Raw genomic sequence first — 20,069 nt, forward strand, 5'->3', positions numbered from 1 at the left:
ACACACACATACAGTAAATGTCTCATTTCATGATATAATTTGGGCATCACTGTTGTTTCGTTGATTCACAGTGAATATATAATTGTATAATGTTCACTGCAGATGATGTGAGTTTATCAGCGTTTCTAGCACAAAAGAGCCTCATTGTGTCACTGACAGATTAATGATGCTCAATCCACTGACTCCTCCCACTGCATTAGCCACACCCCTCTCATGCATATGCGCTGAAAACTCATCATTATTCATAGCTGAGCTGGAGAAGGGGGCGTGTCTGAGTGTGTGAGCGAGCGAGTGAGTGAGAGAGAGAGACTGTCAGTTCACACACTCCCGCGTGCTGTCGCAGATGTCTGAAGCTGCTCGTGCGTGTGTTTACGGGTCCGTGTGCGGGTGACACACGCATGAGAGCCGCTGTGTGTGCGCGTGACACCCCCGACCCAGCGCGGGGAGAGCGAGAGGACCGCCGTTACCGTGACGACGAGGATGGGCTGCAATCTGTGTAGTTTCCAGAAGAGAGAAGAGCATTACAAACTACTTTACGAAATCTCCCAGGTGAGACATTGGTGTGACACAGATGTGACGCATATACAGTATATTGTTGTTATTGCTTACAGTGAGCGCCAAAGGGACATTTACAATGACGTTTCATGGTGTTGAAATTTTTCAGTACCATGATAATGCCATTGTTTTTTGGACTTAAAAGAATGGGATAATGGTACCATTTTTTAAATCTACCATTGGAATACCAAGAGTTTTTGGACATGTTTTTGGGTGCATGTTATTTGGGGTGGTATGTACCATAGTAGCACCATGGTATCCATTGAAGTACCTTGGAATAACTTGTAAATATCATGATTAATGAATACAGTACTCATAAGTACCATGTTATAAAAGTACAATGTAGAGGTAGACCAGTATATTGATTGTACCAATTAACTGGTGCCGATAGTGTAGTTGCTTTTTGGAACTATCGGTTATCTGCAAAAAATCTTTGCTGATAGTTTATTTTTTATTCCTCATTTTTTTATTCTTCAACAATAAACCTCATCTGGTGAAATATATATATATATATATATATATATATATATATATATATCAGTAAATACAGCTCTGGAAAAAATTAAGAGACCACTCCATATGATCAGTTTCTCTGGATTTGATATTTATAGGTGTGTGTTTGAGTAAAATGAACATGTTTGTTTTATTCTATAAAGTACTGACAACATTTCTCCCAAATTCCAAATATAAATATTGTCATTTTGAGCATTTATTTGCAGAAAATGACAACTGCTCAAAATAACAAAAAAGATGCAGTGTTTTCAGACCTCGAATAATGCAAAGAAAACAAGTTCATATTCATTTATAAACAACACAATACTAATGTTTTAACTTAGAAAGAGTTCAGAAGTCAATATTTGGTGGAATAACCCTGATTTTCAGTCTTGGCATGCTCTCTACCAGTCTTTCACATTGCTGTTGGGTGACTTTATGCCACTCCTGTTGCGAAAATTCAAGCATCTCGGCTTTGTTTGATGGCTTGTGGCCATCCATCTTCCCCTTGATCACATTCCAGAGGTTTTCAATTCTGGAGATTGAGTTGGCCATGACAGGGTCTTGATCCGGTGGTCCTCCATCCACACCTTGATTGACCTGTCTGTGTGGCATGGAGCATTGTCCTGCTTGAAAAACCAATCCTCAGAGTTGGGGAACATTGTAAGAGCAGAAGGAAGAAAACTTGCTTGCATAAAGTCACCCAGCAGCAATGTGAAAGACTGGTAGAGAGCATGCCAAGACGCATGAAAGCTGTGATGGAAAATCAGGGTTATTCCACCAAATATTTATTTATTTATTTATTTATTTTCATCCCCTTTTCTCCCAATTTGGAATGCCCAATTCCCACTACTTAGTAGGTCCTCGTGGTGGCACGGTTACTCGCCTCAATCCGGGTGGTGGAGGACAAGTCTCAGTTGCCTCCGCTTCTGAGACCGTCAATCCGTGCATCTTATCACGTGACTCGTTGTGCATGACACCGCGGAGACTCACAGCATGTGGAGGCTCATGCTACTCTCCACGATCCACACACAACTTACCACACGCCCCATTGAGAGCGAGAACCACTAATCACGACCACGAGGAGGTTACCCCATGTGACTCTACCCTCCCTAGCAACTGGGCCAATTTGGTTGCTTAGGAGACCTGGCTGAAGTCACTCAGCACGCCCTGGATTCGAACTCACGACTCCAGGGGTGATAGTCAGCAAATATTGACTTCTGAACTCTATAAAACATTAGTATTTTGTTGTTTATAAATGAATATGAACTTGTTTTCTTTGCATAATTCGAGGTCTGAAAACACAGCATCTTTTTTGTTATTTTGAGCAGTTGTCATTTCTGCAAATAAATGCTCTAAATGACAATATTTTTATTTGGAATTTGTGAGAAATGTTGTCAGTACTTTATAGAATAAAACAAACATGTTCATTTTACTCAAACACATACCTATAAATAGTAAATCCAGAGAAACTGATCATTTTGCAGTGGTAGAGCTGTGTATATAAATATGTATATACAATACTCTTCATCTAGTGAATATATAGGCTATAAAAAGCTTAATTTGTTAAATACTTGCATATGGAGCATTATAATGGAGCCAAGTCTCTATCATTTTTAAAATAAAATGCACTGGTGTATTTTGGGCATGTTTATAGATGAAAGTCCAGCGTTGTGCACCAAATCTTAAATTTGTATGGTTATTATTGGAATCGTGGTTACACAATAAACTGCTTTTGGGATTTTATTCATTTTGGACTCTTGTAGCCTCAATGTCTGTGCCCATCATAGTAAGGAAAGACTAAGATATCTTAAAAAACTCTCAGCCGATTAATCGGTTATCGGCCTTTTTCACCACCTTAGTTACTGATTTTGTTAAAATTCACTATCGGTCGACCTTTAGTACAATGGTATTGGTACTGTGGTTTGGATATTGTACCATGATGTTGTTTTATGGACATATTGATTCTGTGTTTTTTTTTATGGATCCCATTGGAAAACCCCATTTCTTTGGACATAGGATCATGTTTTTTGGGGGTATGTACGATAGTATTACCATGGTATACTTTTTTTTATTTACAGTATATGGTGTATGAAAATGGTAGCCATACAGTACATCTAATGGTATTCTATCAGTATATATAGATGCAATCACCTTATTGATGAAGAGAATTCATTATATAGCTCTCATTCTGTATTGTTACATATAGTTAATAAACCTGCGAATGTTGAAGCTGAAAGTGACTGAGCAAATAATGAGAGAAATAATGGAAATGAGACTCCTGCTGGACGACCTGAAATCATTTACACACCTGTGTCAAGAGTGTGTTGTGTTTTGTAGTGCTATATGCATGCATTTGGGCTGCTACTGCTGTGTTTTCTCAATATTTACATGTTTTACTGTTTGACAATGAGCTTGTATGTTGAGCAGAACATGATTTTAAGAGGGAACTGATATACAACCAAGAGTACATTCAAACGAAATGACCGTAACTGAGTGCGATTTGATAATTTAAGGTCTGTATGAGAGATTGGCTGTGTGTTGAATGTTCACTGTGGGTGATTTATATTCTGCTGAGAGTTTCAATAACTCTTATAATGCTGTTCTATTGTTTTATCAGCTTAAAGGGGTTTAATAGCTCCAATATCTCACACACACACACACACACACACTTGCACACACACACACGCACACGCACGCACACATACACACACATACACACTCACGCGCACGCACGCACACACACACAAACACTCGCACACGCACACATACACATCAAACACACACTTGCGTGCACACACACTTACACACAAACACTCATACACACCAAACACACACACTCGCACATGCACGCACACACACAAACACACACTTGCGTATGCACGCACACATACACACAAACACACGCACACACAAACACGCACACACACACACGCACACATACACACACATACACACTCGCGCACACACACACACACACACACACACACACACACACAAACACTCGCACACATACACACCAAACACGCACATGCACACACACACACACACACACTTGCGTACACACACGCACACAAACATGCACACATGCACACACACACTCAAACATTCACGCACACACACTTACACACAAACACTCACGCACACACACAAACACGCACACACACACACCAAACACACACACACACACTCGCACATGCACGCACACACACAAACACACACTTGTGTAAGCACGCACGCACACGTACACACGCACACGTACACACAAACATACACAAATACGCACACACACAAACACACACATGCACACACACTCAAACACACACTCGCACATGCACACACACATACTCGCACATGCACACACACACTCGCACACGCACAAACACACATTTGAGCGTTTTCACGGTGGTCTGATCACAGTCTCATTAACACTGGTATAAAATGATTCTGGCTGTTGATAAAATGAGACTGTTCTGCTGTGTGTGTGATGGGTGATTCACTGTGTTAATTGCTGTCGTTCTTATGGTGTTTAACAAGCGGTTCTGATGAATCTCCTCTGGATGGTTTTTCTGTAATCAGACGAATGAATATCACATGAGACTCGAGATGAATGTCTGGAGGTCACATTTCTGTACTGCTATTAAAACAATCATTCTTTTGATTCTGTATGGTGGCACAGGGGGCACAACAAAAAGCTGTGGATCTTTTGAACAGCAAACTCTCTCTGTCTCTTAATCTGGTGTTTTGTGTATCTTCAGTCCGATCACACTCTTTCACTGTAATGTTAGATAACAGCATATCTGATCCAGCACACTCCAAACCTCTCGTCTACTGAGACAGCACAGCTTTAAAGAGAGAGAAATGGGTACAATTTAGTGACACAAGCATTTCAGGTACACTGGAGCTGCTCTGGTTATAATCAGCTGTTGTGACTGTCTTGCATAGCAGACACACGTGACGTGTGTAAGAATGTTTCAGAGAGTGTGATGGTGTAAACGAGCTGTTCATTCACACACTTGGAGCTGAAAGTGTGTCAATGTGTCTGCTCGAGTCGCACTGAGATTCTGAACTCTGGAGCTTCTGCACGTCTGTGCTTCTCTCATAAGGGGTTTGTAGTTTGTCTTTCATTTTCTCACCTCATTTTGATCCAAACACGTATGACTTTCTTTCCTCAACAAAAGGAGAATGTAAGTCTCAGTCACCATTCACTTTCAATGCATCTTAGGTTGGTGACATTCTACATAACATCTCCTTTTGTGTTCATACATGTTTTGAAAGTGAAGTCAGAAACAGTAGGTTGATTTCTTTAGCTGAAATCGCTCCGTGTTTACTGAAATGTAAAACACTGCCCCCAGTGGTCAAAGTGGTAAGTTTTATTTGGCACGTGTGAGATTTTCCGGGTGAATTGTCCACAGAGGGGCGCCAAAAGCGACATGTTTTCAGCTGTTCAGGATGTAATACAGTGAAGAGGAATGCATATTTTATAAACTGAACCTGCCGACTTCCTGCTGAAAAGACATGAGGGTGAGTAAATGACAGAGTTTCATTTTGGGCTCACATTATTTTCTCCTGAAGTCCTCTTATAATGTTAGTTAAGTTTCAAGAAGTGACTTTAGAAGTCAATATACTGTTGTTTGTTTTATTCCCATATCATTGAACTAGCATACAGTCGAACTAGCATCAATCTATTTTGCTACTGAGTTCGTCAGTCTTGCCTGTTCTCACGGGACCAGTGGTGCAGTTGGGGCCATACACACGGAAACGCCGCATGCTTGCTTTTTTCCCAGGGCTGTTTGCGTATAATGACTTCTAAGGATCAATATTTGCGTATACCCTCCATTTACCCACTAGTTTAGCTGCTTCAGAAGTCCATAATCTACTGTCGTGTTAGTTTTCCTTTAACTGTATTGGATGCTGTTGTGTGAAACCGGAGATTCTTTATTGTAATTGTTGCATTATCACTTGAACTCTGCCATTCCCTGCCCCTGACAACCATTGTCACCGCCATCATCGACTGAGGGAATTTATGACAGTGAGTGGAGAGAGAGAGAGAGAGAGAGAGAGAGAGAGAGAGAGAGAGAGAGAGAGAGAGAGAGAGAGAGAGAGACCCTCACACTAAAGCAGTATCAGGTCAAATTAATTAATGATATATTCCAAACGTCCTGTAAAATAAGGAATCGTTCTGTAATTAAGAGAAAAAATTGCGTTCTGTATGAAATCCACGAGCTATGCCGTTTGTCCCGTATTTTAGCGTCACACACTCAAACTGCTGAGAATGTTTCACAAATCGAGAGAAATGGACCTGAAACACACTCACCTTTCGCTGAGTTGTGCGAGATATCAGATGTTGCTTTACATGGACGATCAATGACAATCAGCGCATATTTTCTGTCAGAAGCAAGATCATTTTGTTAAAATCATACAGCATTCGAGTGCATGTTAATTGTTTCCACCATTGTGATTGTAAAACACCAGTAAACGCACCTATTCATGACATGCCATTACATTTTATTGCATCTGTCCAAGCTGTTTTTTAATGTAAAGCAGCATCTCGCACAGGAACACCTGTAAATATGGGTCGTTCCTACAATTATTTGACATTTAAGCCCCCATTACAAGTGTGTAACAGGGTTTGAAATGGGCGAGGAGGAGGCGGGAACCGGCTGAACAGTCAAAATAATGTTTAATGAAAACTTGAAAAGACATAGACATAAACACACATGGCAGCTGCATGTGGCTCCCTCTCTCTTTCTCAAACTCGTCTTTATCCCTCTCCTCGGCTGATTAGCCCGATTGGGGGCCGGCCGTGGGCACTCACAGCCTGGCCCCGCCCTCCTCCTTGTCACACTCCTCCCTCCTTTGCCTCAGGCTGGGAAACCCCCGGCATGACGTACAGACCCCCCCTGAGGGAAAGAGCAAGGCGGAGCAACAGTGAAAGAGCGAAAGGTTCCCAGACACGCCGTAGCCTGGTCCTCGACCACTCCTCCACACTCTGGCGGACGACAGCCCCTCCTCCCTGGGTGGACCGGAGCGAGTCCTCCGACCCCTGGCGGATGGAATGCCCCTGCGCATTCTGGAGGCTGGGAGCGAGCCCCTCCGCCCCTGGCAGCGGCTCCACCGCTCCAGGCGGACGGCCGCGGCTGCACGTTTGGGCGGCTGGCAGTGGCGAGGACTCAACGATAGCGCATCCCTCCTCCCTCCTAGGTTTTGGCACCAATGTAACAGGGTTTGAAATGGGCAAGGAGGAGGCGGGAACCGGCTGAACAGTCAAAATAATGTTTAATGAAAACTTGAAAAGACATAAACATAAACACACACGGCAGCTGCGTGTGGCTCCCTCTCTCTCTTGAACTGCCACATCCAGCTCTGCTTTATCCCTCTCCTCGGCTGATTAGCCCTCCTCCTCATCACAAAGTATGTGTGGTATTTTTATATTGAAATCTTGTGTCACTTCCTCATGTGCCAAAACTGTACGTCAAACATCTTTGACAGAAATAAATGTGAAATCATTGGATTTCTATTTTCCCCACATACAGTTAAGAGTTTAGTGTATTAACATGTAGGGGTCTGCAAGGGCCTTAAAATGAAACCTGAACCTGAACCGTACTCGACCATCTGGCCCCACCGTACCTGGCCCGAACGATACTGTCAGATTTTGAGCCCAAAGTGCCTAAGTGATAAAGTCAATAGATTTAGCCAGTCTGTTAGGTGATAACATAGTGTTGCACAGTAGCGTATCATACCAGTGCCATAGTACTACCTTGAACTCAAGCTTCATAATACTGGTGCTACCACAGTCCAGACATAGTCAAGACACAACCGCCAAAGACCTCCACCTCTGGGGGCTGTTCACTACGAACGTGTACATCTTTTTCTATGTAAGTGTGCACTAGATGGACTTCTTTGACTGTTAAGCCATGTCTCGCTGTTTTTTCAGCATCTCGTTCAGGAGCAATGCATTTATATTGAAGACTCATCTCAAGACACCCGGATTCTGTTTTATTCGTTGCACTGCATTTGTTTTATCCCAAGAATGCAATCGATCTGTAAGTCATCGTCAGTTCTAGGCACACATCCAAAATTCAATGCTCATTTTAGCATTCAAATGTGCATATTTATCTTAAATTCCAAGAATATCAGGGGGCCTGGGTATCTCAGTGAGTACTGACGTTGACCATCACCCCTAGAGTCGCGAGTTTGAATCCAGGGCGTGCTGAGTGACTCCAGCCAGGTCTCCTAAGCAACCAAATTGGCCCATTTGCTAGGGAGGGTAGAGTCACATGGGGTAACCTCCTCGTGGTCGCGATTAGTGGTTCTCACTCTCAATGGGGCGCGTGGTAATTTGTGCGTGGATCGTGGAGAGTAGCATGAGCCTCCACATGCTGTGAGTCTCCGCGGTGTCATGCACAATGAGTCACATGATAAGATGCGCGGATTGACGGTCTCAGAAGCGGAGGCATCTGAGACTTGTCCTCCGCCACCCGGATTGAGGTGAGTAACCGCACCACCACGAGGACCTATTAAGTAGTGGGAATTGGGCATTCCAAAATTGGGGATAAAAGGGCATAAAATAAAAACATTTTAAAAAATAAAAAATTCGACGAATATCAAAATTTCGAATTTAAATGTGACCAAATGACATTAAAAACGACCACTCGGAGACAATGAGATGATTTTGATGATGCACAGAAAATCTCCTACAGACATGAGATCTCTTTAACATCTCAATTGTTTCTCCTAGACAGTAATAAGATTTAATGGAGACTTTCGCTGGTGCCTTCTGCTTCTCAGATGTTTCTCCTGAGAAAAAAGACTCCAGTAATCTCACACGTGTCTCCTCTAGATCTCAACAATGTCAGTTCTATAGTTCTATGCCGATACTGTATGTAAACAATCGACTCATTTGTGTGTTCAGAGGTATTTCAGGAGAAACATCAGAGACAAAGTTGATACTGAAATAAAACAAAACCCATGAGATATGAAAGAGCAACATCTGAGCAGTAACATTTTCCTCTGGGTGACCAAAAAGACTTTTTGTCCTTGTCGGACGTCAATGAATGGACAATGACATTTGGAGGTCTATAATGAAAGAGTGTGTGTGTGTGTGTGTGTGTGTGTGTGTGTGGTTGAACAGGTGCACACGTGTGTGTTTGACAAATGAGTTTCATCACTGCTGGGTTTGTAATGGCCTGAGGTCCCGGGACCCCTCGCTGACCCCTCACTGGACTGAACGCTACAAATGTTCAATCCATCTCTGTGTCCTTCTGCGTCTTTGTGACTGATGGTCAAACATCAGCAGCTCAAACCAGAGAACAAAAGAACTAAAAATGAGTCATTTGATTGATGTAACGTCCAGCGGCTGAAGATTACTTGCAGAAACACTGAGAGAGGGAGAATGCACTGCACTGTTATGACACTTTTGAATGCAGTATTTCACGAAAAGAGGATATTTGATCATTGAGGCGCCTGGATTACAGTGGTGGAGTGATAGCAATAACAGTAGTTTGCACATGCAGCTCATGCAAACACACCACACAATTTATTCTAGCTATTTCACCCAAAATGGTTTAATTTATTTCCATATATGTTCCAGATCTTGTTTGCTGGTTTTCTGGAAACTGTCAGTCCACTGAGTTCCAATGCAAATCCTGAGAGGGGGTTTGTGTGTTCTCAGGTAGAGTGTAAATGTGCCTGCGGCATCTCATTCCGAGCAGGAATATTAAAGGAGAATATTTACTGACTTCTTCTGCCAGATTTTTCACCGTCGAGACTAAACCATCACTGTAGCGTTACATAATCAACAGCTCTCTATTAATAATGCATGTGTGTGTGTGTGTGTGTGTGTTTGTTTGTGTGTATGTTCAGACCGTTGGCTGAAATCATAAATAGAAATTTGCCATTCACACATTTTCAGCTTCATCAAATATTTTGACTGTATAGATTATGATCTGCTGTTCTGTTTGGAGTCAAAAGTTACAGTTACAAGTTACCATTCCATTCATTGACTTGAAAAAGATGTATTATTATTATTTGGACTTTGCGTACAGGAACATACAGAGCTAAAATAGTTTGTAGATTTGTGGTAACACTTAAGGTCTTTTCACACTGGACACAACGTGATTATTCGAAGCGAATCGCAGAGAAATGGCTCTTTCACATGGAAAGCAACGCGAATGTTCGCACATTCATGGTTTTAAAATAGGTTGCGCTAAACGACAAGCAATGTTACCCCGGTATGGTAGGTGTCTCAATGCACCTTTGAGCTGGTCCACCCTCCTATGACGGATGAGAGGAAGAACTACTTAAACATTTGCAAAACAACCATGGAATCACAGTTTTAGAGAGTCTAAAGGCCCGTTCATGCCAAGAATGAAAACTATATTGACAGCTATTTAAGCATCCACACCAATGGACGATAACGTGCTGCAGTTATATTCACAGTCAAGAAAATGGATGTAGATGACTTGCTTCTGCTCTACTTTGCACAAAGAAACCAAAAGACAAACAGATCTATACAACTTCCAAGGAGACAAGGCAATGTTGTCAACATTAGCGAGGTAATTTTTTTGCGTTAGCTTTTCATTATCTCATCTCTGTTAGTATTGAAGAAGAATGCAGAAGAAACATTGCTGGTTCTTCTGCAGGAGTTTCCATTTCGTTGGTGTGTATTAATTGGCAATCCGGAGCTGGAATGTGGTATTTTGAAGATGAGTGCATGTTGTGGTTCGAGTGGTTTTTAGTTGGATGGATTTTGATTGGCTGTCAATGTTTTATTTATTTATTTATCCCCTTTTCTCCCCAATTTGGAATGCCCAATTCCCACTACTTAGTAGGTCCTCGTGGTGGCGCGGTTACTCACCTCAATCCGGGTGGTGGAGGACAAGTCTCAGTTGCCTCCGCTTCTGAGACCGTCAATCCGCGCATCTTATCACGTGACTCATTGTGCATGACACCGCGGAGACTCACAGCATGTGGAGGCTCATGCTACTCTCCACGATCCACACACAACTCACCACACGCCCCATTGAGAGCGAGAACCACTAATCACGACCACGAGGAGGTTACCCCATGTGACTCTACCCTCCCTAGCAACTGGGCCAATTTGGTTGCTTAGGAGACCTGGCTGGAGTCACTCAGCACACCCTGGATTCGAACTCATGACTCCAGGTGTGATAGTCAGCGTCAATACTCGCTGAGCTACCCAGACCCCCTGGCTGTCAGTGTTTTTGTCGTTCATCAGCTGGAAAAAAAATTGCTCTAAAAGTTATCCGAACGATATTGTTCCCCTGTGTCATTATCGTAATAGTTGTGGTGTGGACTCTGCTATTTTCTTAGAGTTAGAATGATTTTTAAAACTTTATGGTTACAGTTATTGTTCTTGGTGTGAACGGGCCTTAACAAGCAATCAAGTTCTCTAGCGAGTTGAAAAAAGAAGATGGCTTTCTCTTCATGCAGCAGGAAATGAGAGGAAGAAGACGCTGATACTGCTTCACTGTGTCCTTGAGAGAAGAAGGGAACACTGGGAGTTCTGCAGATTGACACAGGAGTTTTATCATTTTCATCAATACTTAAGAATGTCTTTTGATGTCCTTGAGACTTTGCTTTCTGGCCCCTTGTTGATCCGTTCTCGAACATGAACTACCGCAAACCTATTGACCCCGAGCAAGCATTTGACCATGTTTTTACAGTGAGTTTTAGATCTTTTTTAGGCTTGTATGTGGGTCATACCTACAATTTGGTGACATTTAAGTCCTCAGTGTAAATTGTGGTATTTCTATTCAGATTTTGTGTGTCCCTCGATTTATTGTCCACCCTTTTTTAATCATTGTGGCTCTTGTCAAACTACACTGTTTTAAGAGATCAACTCAATGTCCATCTTCAGTGTTCGGTTCTGGATACTTTTTTCTTCAGCATTATGTCAGGTGGCAAAACAGCTTTCTGTGCTTTAGTGGCACCAAATGTGCTTTTTTTGGAAACTGCAGCAGCTCTTGACACGCAGCTGACACATGAGATCCGCAGCTCATATTTTATTGGTTTCATCGGTGTCCGAAGGAAAAAAAAATCGACACACTCACAGCAAAATACAAAAAGAAGCTTCGTTTTGGCAGCGTGTGAATGTTTGGTCCAGGTGTGAATTGCTCGTTAGGAATCTATTGTTTCAATTCTAAAAGTGCCGAAGATTCAAGATTGGCGTGAAAAGGCCCTTATGCATCATAGGACAAAACCCCTGTTTGTACTGAGAAGCGCCCTTCGTTTTTAGGTTTGGCGGATTGTTTAGTTAATTCTGGTATTTTCACGATGAAAACCTGTGTGCTGGTCTCAACAGTGCTGGTGAAGTTGTTGATTTGTAGTTGCTGCTTCTCTTAAGTTGAGAATAAACTGAAACCCAGAACCTCATCTCCTCTTTAGTTATGCATATGATAACGATTGGGCGTTAATTGAGTGTTGGGTATATGTTCTGTAGTGAAATGTTTGGATCTGGCGTGTGTGAACAGCTTGAGTAGTGAATAAAGAATCGAGCGAGAAGATCTTGATGAAAACACACATATGGGGTGTCTGATGTTGGCTGTCGCCCGAGCAGCTTTACTCCAGGCAAAGCAGAATAACGATACCAAGAACTCAATTCGTTATTGAGGAGTCATCAGCCACTCCAGATAGAAAACATTTGTGAGCAAGGACGTTTAAGACATTGTTTAGATTGACTGTTGGACAAGAACTGGACTTGAGACACCTGCTGTTTGAACTGCCCAAAATGTTAATTCTGTCATCATTCACTCACCCTCATGTCATTCCAAACCTGTATCACTTTCTTTCTTTTGTGGAACACAAAAGGAGATGTTTAGCTAGAAAGTCCACTCTGCTCTGCTTATTAAGTGGATTTTGGTCCATCTAGCCTAAACTTATTGAGTCAAATCAACCAAATTTCAGAAACTTCCATGGCTGAAATTTTTTATTTTCTTAATCCTTTTTCTGAAGAAAGATAAACATAAATGATGATGAAAGCCAAAATATTAAATGCCATGGATCGATGTTTACTAAGTAATCCATTATTTTGTAGACGGGGGTCAAAATAAAAAATTTTGCCTGATTTTGGAGCAAAACTACAGGTAAAAAAAATAACCTTATAAAGGTGTCAGTGTCATGATTTTAATTGTAAACAGAGATAGTTAGGTCTATTACTAAAATCAGTTGACTTCAGCACCTCTTGTTGTATTATATGCCAATGGCGTGAGTCCAAAAATGGGAAAAAACACTTTTTTGTGTTGTTTTTCCAAAGTTGGAGTGCCTACAGCTCTAGAAGTATTAAAGATATCTTAATATCCTTTTATATTCTGCTTCAGAACAAACTTTCCTGCTTGTATTTTAATTGTTAAGGCCTTATATGGTAAAATCCCAGAGATATGAGGCTCTCAATGTGGCTCCGTGTGTAAATTGTAACATTTGACCCATTTTCAATGATCAAAAACCAAATGTGGGTCACATGGTATGAAGCTAGTTTTTCTTGTCCAACAAAACAGAGGTCTGAAGTCCAAATAATGTTGAAACCATAAATGTACCTTTATTTATTTTACATAAAAAATAAGAATTTCTTTCACCAGTGAAATCTGAATTTTAAGCCGGGGTCATTAATGTATTCCTGAGATGGCGTTTTTCAGGTTAGCATTCTCTCTTTTTCTTTCAGATCTCACTATGAGCGATGAATGAGTGCATGTGTATGGTGTGTTGCTTTGATAAAAGACGAGAGCTCGTCTCATTCTCTCATTCAGCTCAACATCATTGTTTCGTGTGTGTGAATATCTCTGTATGTCTCCAGACAGACATGTCTCGTAGTCTCGTCTCCATTTGTTAATAAGCAAATGGTCGGTGCTCTTCTGTCAGATATCTGCACTTCAGTATCCGCTCTGACATTTCAACAAACGCTCGGCGTATCAGAATCGCACTGCTCATTTGATCCGTTATCACCTGTTAACGCCCTTTTCTCTCTTGGGGTGGATGGCAGAGGGATACGTGAGGAGGGGGCAAAATAACACAAAAGCTCCCTGTCTGGCTCTGAGAGGTTTCCTCTTCGTGTCATCGGCCGGGTCACGACAGTCGCTCTCTGCTGCCGCCCTGATAAGACGCTGGGTGTCAGAGGGGATGATGGGATAGCTCACACACCTCTTTGGATGCGTCTGGTAGCCTGAAGAGGATGATAAAAGCGGAAGGACGAAAGATCCGCTGCCCCGATCCGCTGCACTCCTGTATGAGATGAACAATCAAACACTAACTCATCTGTACATAAGAGTGACAAAGGCAGCAGAAATCATATTGACTTAAATTTGTTTTGTTGTTTGCAGTCTGAAAAGCTATACAACCTGATCCATTTCAAGTGGTGTTTTTTTTACCTCATTCGTGACATGACGTGTATGTAACATTATGCATGCACAATTTTGTCTATGCTGTGTCTGAATTCATTCAACCGATAAAGATACTGACCACACGGATCTGATTTCATTAACAGTGTTTACTTTCAGTCCTAAAGGTCAGATTTAAAAAAACAAATCAGAATTCTGTGCAAAGTGAAGAGAGTCAAAGAGACGTACATGTGCATTCATGCCGTTTACTGAAGGAACACTGTAAAATCAGAGTGAAATGTGTATAATGCGAGTAATTGTGTCTTCGATTGTGACACACTTTAATAACACACACACACACACACACACTCTTCACATTTAACGAGATGCCTCTCAATGCAGGGAACACAAAGCCTTTTGGGATAGTGAGCTTTTGTCCAGATTAAATCAATTGTTAGGCCACTGTGCTCAGATCAGCTCACACGCACAAGTAATTAATTCAAATGACCAAATCTATTCAAAACGGCAATACTATATGACACACGATTCAGTTACAGTCGAGCTAATTTGTTTCTAAAATCTTTAATAAACGAGCAGTACGTGTCAGATTTGATTTCACTCGGGCCAAATATTTTGTTTCACCCCCAGAGTCATCTTTACTTCGTTATAAATTTAATCTTATGTTATGTGCTGTATTCTCTCATGATATGTTATGATATGTGTTATATGCAGGCCCAGACAGAATCTGCAGACTTTTTCATATTTTCTGCAAAGATTTGAGGGAAAATCTCACTGAACATAGTCAAATGTGTTAAATGAAGCTGAGAGTACTACACTCTTAATGATTGCTGAAAGCTTCGCCACATTAGCCAAAATATTAATAAATGAACATGCAAGGGGTGCGGATGTGTAGAACTTTAGTGAAGGACAAATGTTGCATGCACATAGATTCCGTCTGGGCATATGTTATACTGTATCCTCTTGTGTTATATCTTATATGTTATATTATATGAAATGTTATATGTTTTATCTTGTGTTATATGTTATGTGTTTTGTTGTATCTTATGTAATGTTATTATATCTCATGTCATATAATGTTGTTATATCTTATGTTATATGATATGTTATGTTTTATCTTCTGTGATGTGGTGTGATATGCTTTGTTATATGATGTTATATCATATGTTAAATGTTATGTTATATGTTATATCGTAGGTTATATGTTACGGTATATATTGTTATATCTTGTGATGGTTATATCTCATGTTATATAATATTATATATTGTTATATCTTGTGATGTTATATGATATGCTTTATCTTTTGTTGTATGTTGTTATACAGTATGTTATATCTTATGTTATATGTCATGTTATATGATACATTATATATTGTTATATCTTGTGATGTGATATAACGTATATAATATCTTATGATATATTGTGTTCTGTTATGTTATGTTGTTATATGTTATACAGTTATGTTATATGTTACGATATACACTGATCAGCCACAACATTAAAACCACTGACAGGTGAACTGAAGAACATTTATTATCTCGTTACAATGGCACCTGTCAAGGGGTAGGATATATTAGGCAGCAAGTGAACAGTCAGTTCTTGAATTTCATGTGTTGGAAGCAGGAAAAATGGGCAAGCGTAAGGATCTGAGTGACTTTGACAAGGGCCAAATTGTGATGGCTAGACGACTGGGTCAGAACATCTCCAAAACAGCAGGTCTTATGGGGTGTTCACGGTATACAGGGGTTAGTACCTACCAAAAGTGGTCCAAGGAAGGACAACCGGCAGACCAGAGACAGGGTCATGGTTGCCCAAGGCTCATTGATGTGCATGGGGAGTGAAGGCTAGCCCATCTGGTCTGATCCTACAGAAGAGCTACTGTAACACAAATTGCTGAAAAACTTGACCATGATAGAAAGGTGTCAGAACACACGGTGTATCACAGTTTGCTGCGTATGGGGCTGTGTAGCCGCAGACCGGTCAGAGTGCCCATGCTGACCCCTGTCCACTGCCGAAAGCGCCAACAATGGGCATGTGAGTGTCAGAACTGGACGATGGATTAATGGAAGAAGGTGGCCTGGTCTGATGAATCACATTTTCTTTTAGATTATGTGGACGGCCTGGTGCGTGTGCGTCGTTTACCTGGGGAAGAGATGGCAGCAGGATGCACCATGGGAAGAAGGCAGGCCGGCAATGTTCTGCTGGGAAACCTTGGGTCCTGGCATTCATGTGGATGTTACTTTGACACGTACCACCTACCTAAAGATTGTTGCAGACCACATACACCCCTTCATGGCAACGGTATTCCCTGATGGCAGTGGCCTCTTTCAGCAGGATAATGTGCCCTGCCACTCTGCACACATTGTTCGGGAATGGTTTGAGGAACATGACAAGAGAGTTCAAGGTGTTGACTTGGCCTCCAAATTCCCCAGATCTCAATCCGATTGAGCATCAATGGGATGTGCTGGACCAACAAGTCCAATCCATGGCGGCTCCACCTCGTGACTTACAGGACTTAAAGGATCTGCTGCTAACGTCTTGGTGCCAGATACCACAGGACACCTTCAGAGGTCTTGTGGAGTCCATGTCTCGATGGGTCAGAGCTGTTTTGGCGGCACGAGGGGGACCTACATGAAATTAGGCAGGTGGTTTTAATGTTGTGGCTGATCGGTATATGTTATATGCTATGTTATGAAATGATATGCAATTTATTACACGGGTCTCTGGAATACTCTTATGATTGGTCAGTGGTGCCATCTAGTGGTCTGATTTTTCAACTGCACATTCTGGGATTAAGGGGCCTACACAATAGATTTAACGCTGCATTACTGGATGCTGCAAATGCATTGATTTAAATGGGGATTGTGCGTCGGAAGGATAGAGGGAAAATGCAAGGGTTTGCAATAGTGACGCTCCGTCATGTGACCAAAAGTTGAGAGCATTTCAACTTTTGCTGCAACCTACGCTGATGTAGGCATGCGTTAACCAATGACAATCTCGGAAAAGTGGGACTAGCTGAGCTGTGAAATAAATAAAAAAAAACATGGTGGAAAAACTCATGCATGGGGCGTATTCATTCCCTGTTCTTTATTATCTTTCTCTGTCAGACTAAAAAGATAGTAATTTGAGAGAGAGAGCCTGAAGAAGTGGTTCAGTGTTTACTGGTACATTGTCGAAAAGATATACACTCATCGGGCACTCTGTTAGGTGTACCTGTGCATCTACTTATTCATGTGATTATCTAATCAGCCAATCATGTGGCATTAGTGTAATGTATAAAATCATACAGATATGCATTCTGATGATATCAACCATCAGAATGGGGAAAAAATGTGATCTCAGTGATTTGGACCGTGGCATGATTGTTGGTGCCGGACGGGCTGGTTTGAGTATTTCTGTAACTGCTGATCTCTTGGGATTTTCACACACAACAGTCTCATGAGTGTAAAGAGAAAAAACTTCCAGCGAGTATACATTACACAGCTGCCACACGATTGGCTGATTAGATAATCGCATGAATATGTAGATGTACAAGTGTACCTAATAAAGTGGCTGGTAGTGGCCATTTCTGTCCGCGATCGCCACTGGATTGCTGCTTGTTTTCAAACTGAACCGCCTCTTCTGTCTGTGGTACACACCTGCCAAATGGACATTCACATTCCCATGTCACACTATTCTCGTGGATATTTATCATATCAGACCGGTCATTCAGGTGTTGTTAGTCATCTTTACTACTTCTCATATCACTCTGCGATCTCTACAAGTAATCTAATAAAATCATTTAAACTCAAATCGATGTTTCATGTCCATTTATTTGGCAAGCAGTCTTGTAATAAGCTGGATAATGAGCAGTCAGACGGTCATTTACTCAAAATAAACATCAACAGAACTCAGATGCAAATCGGAGGTGGAATTTCAGCTGTTCAGTGATGTCTTTCTTCTCACATAATAACATGATTTCAACACACATATTTTACAGTACGTCCATTTATTTATTTGGTTAGTAGCCGTGTAATAAGCGGGATAATGAGCAGTCAGCCAGTTGTTATCGCAAAATAAACCCTTCTGTGTGATACACGTGTCGTCCGCTTGAGTTTATTTTGCGATGACAACCCACTGACTCTACATTAGCCCTTACATGTTGTGTTGTATTTTGGAATCATTCCTCCTCATTCAGTGAGAGTTTTATCTTCTCTTGACTTTGTCTCTCATCTGCCTCACAGTCAGAGCCACAGACAGGAAGTGTCAGTGTCCTAGAGGAAGAGTCCATCACTGTCACTGAAAGCTAATCAGTAAACTCTCTTCCTGTAATCAGACATGTGACATTCCACCCGTGAACACAGCTGTCAATCACTGTCACACTATTCTTGTGGTCAGTCAGAGAGTGTTGACTGTTTTTTGTTTTTGTTTTTTGTCACAGGTGTGAATTCTTATACCTGTCTGGTAGTAAGAGAAATTTTGTGGGTGCTATTCCATAAAAAAATCAATTACAGCAGCTTTAATACGGCAATGTTTATTGTTATGTAATTCAAGTGGGAAGGAGCCTACTTTGTTTACAAGATATTGACAATCAATGGGCAAATTTATTGTACAAATCATAAATGTGTAGATGAGTTGAATCTGTGGTCATTCGCATCATGTTGTGAATGCGCTCTCAGGTGGCGTGATGGTTTTCGCTCGTAGCCGTGTTTCACGCATACATTAGACTCTGTCGGGCATTCAGTAACCTGCACTGTCTGGTCTGTACCCTGCAGGGGGTATGAGGTGAGAGCCCAACTGAGGTGTTAGAAATGATGATTTGGAAATTGCTTTAAGACGCTGTGAGACACCTGCAGGGTAAATACAGCATTAATCAATAGCAGAGAGAGAGACATGATGAGCAGACAGACAGATAGAGAGAGAGAGAGAGTCTAAAGTATCTCTCTATGGGCCGAATGTTTAGCACCTCTGGCATTGAGCTGATATCGTGGAATCTCTAAATCCTGTGTGGTAGGAGTAATGGTCACGAGTAATGGCTCCAGACGAGTTCACACTGCTGTAGGGTCAGGAAAGCCTTCAACGCTTTAAACACTCTGAACAGCAGCGTAACCGCCTCAGAGACTCATGAGTAAACATTTAATGTGTCTCTTCACAGCACATCTGACATACCTGCAGGGGATTATGAGAAAATATCCCCCCTATTAATAGAAACATGAGCTTCCTGCTAAATCTGAACATATTGTCGTAGATGAAAGACCACACATGAAATCAATATAGTGTAGCTGCTAAACACTCGACCATACTTCTGAATTATGGTCTTGGTAATACTGACAAGAATACAGGATCTTATTTTATTTTATTATTAATGCCACAAAACATACAAAAGGAGTATATAGCAGGGGATACATGAAAAAGGGGGTTTAACAAAGTACAAAAAGGGTGTAACAAGAGAGAGGTACTTACATAGACAATACAATATTGTTGAAATCAACTATAAAAAGACTGTTCAATAACATAACAGGGGATATAAGCATTATTAACATATATAACATTAAACATACAATACAGAGCATGAAACATACGCATAGAAGACAGCAAAGGGAATTGAGGGTTTAAATATGTTGAAATGTACATAGTACCTGGATATATGGGTTTCTGAGATGATATTCTTCTCACCACAATTGTACAGA

The 20,069-nt window shown here is 41.3% G+C and overlaps 1 protein-coding gene across 1 annotated transcript in view; it reads left to right on the forward strand.

Moving 5' to 3' along the window:
- The first annotated feature begins 431 nt into the window (after positions 1-431).
- The window catches only part of LOC127436234 (PDZ domain-containing RING finger protein 4-like), a 66,828-nt gene continuing 47,190 nt past the window's right edge, over positions 432-20,069 (forward strand). Inside the window, exon 1 of the mRNA XM_051690269.1 lies at positions 432-549. Within this exon, the coding sequence (XP_051546229.1) occupies positions 481-549 (69 nt within the window). The 5' untranslated portion in view covers positions 432-480. The remainder of the gene's footprint in view (positions 550-20,069) is intronic.

This window comes from Myxocyprinus asiaticus, chromosome 46 (genome assembly GCF_019703515.2).
Source record: "Myxocyprinus asiaticus isolate MX2 ecotype Aquarium Trade chromosome 46, UBuf_Myxa_2, whole genome shotgun sequence".
NCBI lineage: Eukaryota > Metazoa > Chordata > Actinopteri > Cypriniformes > Catostomidae > Myxocyprinus > Myxocyprinus asiaticus.